Consider the following 9163-nt stretch of genomic DNA (forward strand, 5'->3'; position numbering starts at 1 on the left):
TTGTTATTTTTTCAAGATCATGTTATTTATTTTGGGCCCCTTATATTTCCATATGAATTTTAAGATAAGGCAGCTTATACAAAAGCTAAGGCAATTTTTACAAAAACAAAAAAAACGCATCTGGGATTTTGATAGGGGTATGATGAATCTGTAGATCAATTTGAGAAGTGATATCTTGAAGATATCTTGATATTGTCTTCCAATCCATGACATGTGATGTCTTGCTCTTTATTTCTTTCAATCATGTTTTGTAGTTTTCACTGTGCAAATATTGTATCTTTTTAAATTTATCTCTATTTTATTTTTATGTTAAATAGAATAATATATAAAATATGTAGACTATAATGTAATATATAGAATAGAATAGAATAGAATAGAATAGAATAGAATAGAAAACAGATAACCACTTAGGAGGTTGGAGGATTCCAGGATGAAATGCAGACTTTATAAAAAATATCTAACTTAATTGTAAATGTATGAAATAGCCCTATATCATAACTGAAGGGATTGAGAGAAAAAGATGTTACCTTTTTAATTTTTAAAATTAATATCATTGTAGACCAAAGGCAAAAGAAACTCTTTATAAGCACAGTATTGTGACCAATAAAGTTGTTATCTATGCATATAAAGGTTAACACCTCTGAAACTGTTCTACGTCTGTAGAGGAGTTAAAAATTAAATTAATTAAATTAAAGGTGCATAGCAATAGCCAGGCTTTTTATTGTTGGTATGGGATGTTATAGACAAGCAGAGGTTAAAGCCTAGAATAATCCAGGTACTAATGGATTTGGAGATAACAATATGAGTTAATATTTTAACTTAATCCAGATGGATATCAAATATATTTATAGATATGTATTTATACACAGTTTAGTATATGCCACACACATTTCCTTGCTCTGTTAACTGATACGGACCCTATACAATGACAACCAGTAGCAACAAGCACAAGTAGTGCCAGATTTTGGTTTCTAATACTCTTCACCAACACATGAACCTGATGTTCCTTGGTAAGTGATTGTTTTAGGACTGGGACAGAGAACATGCAAGACGAGACTCCAGCACTGTGTCATATCAGAAAGTTAAGGCAAATATGTCAAAGGGACACACAAGTCAGTTGAAAAAGCTCCAAATGGCTAACTTAAGCAGTTTGACCAACAGAATAAAAAGCATAATATTGGATTATAACTCAAAGTAAATAACAAATATCCATAACCCATATTGGTATAATAAACAGCAAGATAAATAAATGGGAGACAATAGACAAATATCCTGTGAAGAAAAGTTATACTTTATAGTTATAATTTACTTTATACTCTCCCCTCAGAGAGGTGGAGCACAACACAGTTCTTAAGTGTGAGCTCTGCAGTGACTTCTTTCCAAAGAGTAAAGTATGAAAAAGGAGAAAGAGTGTGACTGTGCAGTGAAGAGACATGACAAACATTACCTCAGCCATATGGTTAAGATAAATATAAACAGTGATATGGCATGTTGAAAGCATGCACCCTTGACATCACATAATGAAAATGTGGCAATATTGTACAATACTAACGTTAATCATAAGGAACACTGGGTATGTGTGAATTCTCTATATTACCTCTAAAATCTTTCTATAAATCTGAAATAGTTCTAGGATGGAAAGTTTACTTTTTGTTTTTTAATTTTTTAATTTAAAATTTTTATTATTTAAATTCAATTAATTAACATATAGTGTATTTTAAGTTTCCAAGGTAAAGGTCAGTGATTCATCAATCTTATATAATACCCAGTGCTCATTACACCATGTGCCCTTCTTAATGTCCAACACCCAGTTACCCCATCTGCCCAGCCCCCTCCCCTCCAACAACCCCCAGTTTGTTTCCTATGGTTAAAAGTCTTTTATGGTTTGTCTCCATCTCTGATTTCATCTTATTTTATTTTCCCTCCTTTCTCCTATGATCCTGTTTTGTTTCTTAAATCCAGATATAAGTGGGATCATTTGATAATTATCTTTCTCTGATTCACTTATTTTGCTTTTCATAATACCCTCTAGTTCCATCCATGTCATTGCAAATGGCAATATTTCACTTTTTTGATGGCTTTTTTTTTGATAGCTGAGTAATATATATATATATCTCATCTTCTTTATCCATTCATCTGTCAATAAATATCTGGGCTCCTTCCATAGTTTGGCTATTATGAACATTGCTGCTATAAATATTAAGGTGCAAGTGCCCCTTCAGATCATTACATTTGTCTCTTTGAGGTGAATACCCAATAGTGCAATTGCTGAGTCATAGGGTAGCTCTATTTTAAACTTTTTTTTTTAATTTTTAAAAAGATTTATTTATTCATGAGACACACACACACACACACACACACACACAGAGAGAGAGAGGCAGAGACACAGGCAGACAAAGAAGCAGGCTCCATGCAGGGAGCCCGATGTGGGACTTGATCCCAGGTCTCCAGGATCAGGCCCCGGACTGAAGGCAGCACTAAACTGCTGAGCCACAGGGGCTGCCCAAATCAATTATTTTAAATGAAGAATCACCAGTTTCTAAATAATATACTACTATGTGTGATTCTCAGGACAAGGTAGGGAGGGGAGAGCAAAGACAAGAAATACACCTTAAATAGAACCATTTATGTAACTTCATATAATACAAGTTGAATAACTGGGTAAATGACTTAATGTGTGGTTCTATTTCATATTACACACTTACTAACTAAGCAGTTAGTAATCAGATGCCAAGCACTCTAAGACAAATTCTCTTGAGGACAGTTTCTCAGATTTTTAGTGTATCTAACAATTGACTGCAGAGTTGGTTAAAAATGCAGATGTTAAAAAAAATGCAGATGTTCAGGCTAAACTCCAGATTTTAATTTAGTAGGATTGAGATGGAGTCTAGGAATCTGCAAATTCTTGACCAACTCAGTGACCCTGATAAAAGACAAAAAGATTGTTGTGGAGTTAGACATACCCTTATTTCTTATTTGCACTGGACAAATGGATGATGGATATAACAGAATGAACATTATTAGACAAAGTAGAGTCAAGAACAGACCGAGGTGTTTTTGCCCAGTTTAAGATGTTCAGACTAGAAAAGGCTTCCAGTATTAAATTAAAAAAACTCTGGATTAGAATCCTGAAACCATCTGAGGTTTCAGAGTAGGAGAATAATAATTAGCAATTTTTTTTTTTGTCCTTCTCCAATTGACTTATTTCACTCAGAATAATTACCCTCCAGTTCCATCCACATCCAAGCAAATGGTGGGTATTTGTCATTTCTAATGGCTGAGTAAGATTCCATTGTATACATAAACCACATCTTCTTTATCCATTCATCTTTTGATGGACACTGAGGCTCCTTCCACAGTTTGGCTATTGTGGACATTGCTGCTAGAAACATTTAGGTGCAGGTGTCCAGGCGATTCACTGCATCTGTATCTTTGGGGTAAATCCCCAGCAGTGCAATTGCTGGGTCGTAGGGCAGGTCTATTTTTAACTCTTTGAGGAACCTCCACACAGTTTTCCAGAGTGGCTGCACCAGTTCACATTCCCAATTTTTAAAGGAATGTTGATTTGATGGGATGAGCTGTAAAGTTGGAAAGCCAGAGAGAAAGTTTAGAATGAGGTGATAAAGGTAAGCATCAAGGAGGAGGTACAGACAATAGAAAATAAAATGTCAGGGATCCCTGGGTGACGCAGCGGTTTGGCCCAGGGCGCGAACCTGGAGACCCAGGATCAAATCCCACGTCGGGCTCCCGGTGCATGGAGCCTGCTTCTCCCTCTGCCTATGTCTCTGCCTCTCTCTCTCTCTCTCTCTCTCTCTCTCTGTGACTACAATAAATAAATAAAAATTAAAAAAAAAAGAAAAGAAAATATCAGAAGTCATACTGGTATGTATGTATGTGAACTTCCCCTCACATAGTTAAGAACAGGAAGTTAATATTAAATACATTAAAAATATTCATTAGAAACATAATAATAACAGTAACAATAGCAAAAACAATAATAAAAAGAATGAAATAATTTTTAACAGGTCTTCCCGATATTCACGTGCATTATTCTTGAAACTCCACAGGAGCTCAATAGCAGTTTGAATTGCCTTCTTTCAATGGTGTTTTGAGAGCAAAATTTTCTTTGCTTTCACAAAGAAAAGCCTTTGAAGGATCAAAGTGTTTGATACCAAGAACTTTATTCAATTCCTCCTGAAGTTTTGCCTCACTTTGTTTTCTTTTAGCGAGCTGAGAGCGGAGTTTTGACACCTCCGATTTGAGTTGGCTATTTTCATCTTTCAGTTTCACAACATGCTTGATTTTTTGCTTTAGATTTTGATGACCCAGTAATTTAGCATACGAATCTCTTAGTTTATTTAGCTGTTCCTGAGCAGCACCATGTTCATTCAACAAAGCCTGTTTCTCTGCTTCAAATGCATCCAGTTGTAGCTGAAAAGGTTTTGTTTTATTATATAGTTCTTCATAAAGGAGACACCACTTATTCATTTCCTCAGTTAACTCTGCCACTGTGTTTTTTTTTCCAGCTTTTCTTGCTTCTTCCTCTTCCAGTTGTTTCTTTAACTCTTCACCTTTTTGCTTGAGTTGGTTCTGCAAATCAGTTATTGTTTTAAGAGAAGAGACTGTTATTTCTTTAATTTCTGCTTCTTTAAGTGCTGATTTGGTCTGCAGATCCAGGAGCATCCTTGTGTATTCTTGATTTGCATTCTCAGTTGCCAATATCTGATGTTGAGTATCTTCTGCACTTTTCTCAGCCCTGGTCACTTTTTCCTGAAGTGACAAGTTCTCCAATTTAAGATCTTCTATCTCACGAGCCATAAATGCTTTATAACTTTCAAATTGAGCAGTAGCATCTCCAAGGCTTTGCACTATACTATGATAGCTCTCCTGCAAAAGCAGAGTGGCTTGACTGTGAGCAGCATTACTTTCTTCCAGTTCAGCTTCTTTCCCTTTCAGCTTTTCTTCTAGGAATTTCAGTTCTGCAGCTCGAGATTTTGTTTTTTCTTCCAACTGTCTGACTAGCCTTTCAGCTTGTTCCTCTTTTTGCTGTAATTTATCTAAGCTCATCCAGTGCTTGCTTTAATTCTTCCTCAAAGAGATTCCTCTCTTTCATCATTTCCTCTTGAAAGGAACGTAGCTTCTGTTGAAGACTGGAGGACAGTTCCTTTTCTTGTTGCAGAAGTGAATCAGTCTGTAATTCTTTTTGTCGTAGTTTTTCATGTTCCTGTTTTTCAAGAATAAGATTCTCCTTTAAGTTTTGCATTTCAGACTTTAGAGTTTCATCCCGTACTCTATCCCTGTTGACAAGGTCTTCTTTTTCTTTTTCGAGTAGCTGACACTTAGCATTCAGGTCTTCTACTTGTTTAGAAAGTAAAACAACATTTTCCTCAAGAGACTGCTTAAGGCTTACAACTTCATTCTTCTCTTTCAAATTTTCTTCTAATTGGGCAATATCTAGCTTGTATTTCTCCACTTGATCTGATGCACAACTAATTTCTTCGATGTATTCTAAGAGTTTTTCTGTTTCAGATTTTTCATCAGTCTTTTCCTTCTCTATTGAAACAAGTTTCCCCTCAAGTTGTGCTATTTTCCCCGAGACTCCTCCAGATTCTTCTGAGTGACCTGCAGCTTCACTTCCATGCCTTCCTGTTTAGCCATCATATTCCTCATCTTTGTTTCTCCTTTATTTCTAAGTTTCATTAACTCAAGGCTTAGAATTCTCATAGTCTTCTGGTTATTATCTTCAGAAAACTTTGATTTAAGTAGCTCATTAGATCTAGTTAACTCAATAAGCTGTTTTTCTAGTGAAGCATTACTTGCGGAGAGAGATGTTTTCTCCCTGACTGCAGCATTTAGCTTGGCCTCCACCTTCTCCAACTCAGCTTCCAGATCTTGGATCTGCTTGTCCTGAGCACCATGTTCTTGCACAAGAACACGAATCTCTTTTTCTGGTATCTTCAAATCTTTATCATTCTTTTGAGATTCCTTCTTTAATCCCAAAGTCTTAACTTTTCTTGCTGAAGCAGGCAAGGTAGTATCTCTGTCAACATTAAGATTTTGTTGAGACTCTTTGTTTTTTAAATCTTTGTGATTTCTGAAATGATACTGGTCCTTTTAATACTTCTGAAGTTTTAACATCATAAGCACCTGGAGACGGTGCACAACCGGAAGGGTCATTGAATCGTTTCAGGGGCGCCTTAGGAAAAGACATGTTGATGACCAGCTCCACAAACCGAAGGTCACTAGCTCTCCTCCGCAACTTCTGGCTTCTTATTTCGGCCTAATCGCTCCTATTTTAAACTTTTTGAAGAAACTCCACACAGTTTTCCAGAGTGGCTGCACCAGCTTTCGTTTCCAGCAACAGTTTAAGAGGGTTCCCCTTTTTTCCACATCCTCACCAACATTTGCTGTTTCCTGTCCTGTTAATTTTGGCCATTGTGATTGGTGTGAGGTGGTATCTCATTGTGGTTTTGATTTGTATTTCCTTGATGCTGAGTGATGTTGAGCATTTTTTCATGTGTCTGTTGACCATTTATTTTTATGAGGGTTCTCCCTGTCTGGTGAAATGTCTATGCCTGTCTTCTGCTCATTTCTTGGTTGGATTTTTTATTCTTTGGGTATAAAGTTCTTTATAGAACTTGGTTACTAGCCCTTTATCTGATAAGACATTTTTGTATAAGGTCTAAGAAAATGTTCAAGTTTCATTCTTCTGCATGTGGCTGTCCAATTTTGTCAACACCATTTTTTCCATTGGATATTCTTTCTTGCTTTATTGAAGATTAGTTGACCATAGCATTGAGGGTCCATTTATGGGTTCTCTAATCTATTTCATTGATCTATATGTCTGTCTTTGTGCCAATACCATACTGTTTGGATGATTGCAGCTTTGTAATATGCTTGACATCTGGCACTGTGATGCCACCAGCTTTGGTTTTCTTTTTCAACATTCCTTTGGAAATTCAGTGTCTTTTCTGGTTCCATACAAATTTTAGGATTATTTGTTCCAGCTCTGTGAAAAATGTCAATGGTATTTTGATAGAGATTGCACTGAATGCATAGATTGCTCTGAGTAGCATAGACATTTTAAGAATATTTGTTCTTCCAATCCATGAGCATGGAATGCTTTTTCATTTCTTTGGGTCTTCCTCAATTTCTTTCATGAATGTTCTATAGTTTTCTATATAACCTTTATCTCTTTGGTTAAGTTTATTCCTAAGTATCTTATGGTTTTTGGTGTAATTGTAAATAGGACAGATTCCTTAATTTCTCTTTCTTTTGTCTCAGCATATAGAAGTTCAACTGATCATTGATTCTATATCCTGCCACTTTGCTGACTTCCTGTATGAGTTCTAGCGATTTGGGGGTGGAGTCTTTTGGGTTTTCCACATAGAGTATCATGTCATCTGTAAAGAGTGAGAGTTTGACTTCTTTGCTGATTCAGATGCCTTTTATTTCCTTTTTTCCAAGATTTTATTTATTTATTCATAAGAGACACACACAGAGCGACAGAGACATAGGTATGGAGAGAAACAGGCTTCCTGAGGGGAGCCCAATGTAGGACTCAATTCCAGGACCCTGGGATCATGCCCTGAGCCGAAGGCAAATGTTCAACCACTGAGCCACCCACGTATCCTGGATGCCTTTTATTTCTTTGTTGTTGTCTGAAAGCTGATATATTAGTCAATAGGATCCAGCAGTACATTGAAAAGGTTATTCACCATGGTCAAGTAGGTTTTATTCCTGGGCTACAAGAGTGGTTCAACATCCTCAAATCAATTGAGGTGATACATCACATTAATAAAAGAAAGGAGAGGAACCACATGATCCTCTCAATAAAAGCAGAAAAAGCATTTGATAAACTGCACCATCCTTTCTTGATTAAAACTCTTCATAGTGTAGGGATAGAGGGAACATATATCAATATTGTAAAAGCCACATAAAAAAGCCCACAGTGAATATCATTCTAATGGGGAAAACCTGAGAGCTTTTCCCTTAAGGTCAGGGACATGACAGGAATGTCCACTATCACCACTGTTTTCAACATAGTACTAGAAGTCCTAGCCTCAGCAATCAGACAATGAAAAGTTTATTTAAAAAAATGAATATTGAGCTAAAGCCTAAGAGATGTATATGCACATTAATAAAGAGAATTGACTTAATGCTTCCATGCTGGTTTCTCCAGTCTCCCCAGTTTACTCTTCAGACCGTTTCCATCCTAGTTTCTCATTTTTTCTCTATGAATCAATCATAATAAACTAATTTAAACACTGATTTTAATGTTAATCTGATTTTTACCCATATTTCTTCCCTTAAAACCTTCTTATCTACTCCAGCTTCCCCAAACTTCCACTCCCCACTTAGGATTCCTTCACCTACTTCTCTCAGTCTTTCTTGTGTAAGTCTCCTCTGACCCCCTAGGTAAAAATCCACCCCACATGATCACACTGTGAAACAATTTTTAAGATCTTTATTACACGACTACCTATTTTATGTTTATCTTTCTTGTTAGAACCTTCCAGTATGAAAGCTAGAACAAGAGTTAATTGTCTTAGATACTAGTGTGCCCTAAACAAATGGCAAAGTATTTGGCACATAGTAGGCATTTAATAAAAAGTGTTGAAGTAAAAGTGAAGTGGTTGAAATTAAAGGGAAGAAGATGTTCTGCTTGCTAAATAGTTGCTAATAAAAATTATCGAGTAATCTTATCATTCTTGAGGTTTCTGCTTTAAGTAGGTAAATTCTAGATGAATTTAGTTTCATAGACCCTGTGACTTCCATGGGCATATAGATGTTAATTTCAAATCTTTAGTAAACATCAATTCCAAAATCAGCCTGGAACATTTTGTCATATTCCAAGATAAACACAGACAAACATAAGACAACTGTTGGTGTTTGAAATCAACAAAATTGATTGAGAAACTATCATCTTGTAGTAATTAGGAAATGTTGAGAGTGACCTGAGCTAGTTGGTGAATAAGGAATATTTGTTCATATATCCCCTAAACAATAATTTGGCATCCATCCAAGGGAATAAAAAGTATTGCCTTTGTGGGACTATGAAACACTGATAGAATTCAGGACTGAAGAGAGCTATTCTAAGAAGGCAGGCCATTACCCGTGTGGCTGGCTCACTGACCAAGACCCTGCCTATTGACTGGGAAGC

At 36.2% G+C, this 9163-nt stretch overlaps 1 protein-coding gene across 1 annotated transcript; it reads right to left on the reverse strand.

The window, feature by feature from the left end:
• Window positions 1-3927: 3927 nt before the first annotated feature.
• LOC112678430 (hyaluronan mediated motility receptor-like) lies at window positions 3928-6295 on the reverse strand. Its single transcript, XM_035708272.2, is given in 4 exon segments — window positions 3928-5061; window positions 5063-5595; window positions 5598-6073; window positions 6075-6295. Coding segments are annotated over 4 exon segments (2160 nt in total). The 5' UTR covers window positions 6212-6295; the 3' UTR covers window positions 3928-4047.
• Window positions 6296-9163: the final 2868 nt, after the last annotated feature.

This window comes from Canis lupus, chromosome 29 (genome assembly GCF_003254725.2).
Source record: "Canis lupus dingo isolate Sandy chromosome 29, ASM325472v2, whole genome shotgun sequence".
NCBI classification, from domain to species: Eukaryota; Metazoa; Chordata; class Mammalia; order Carnivora; family Canidae; genus Canis; species Canis lupus.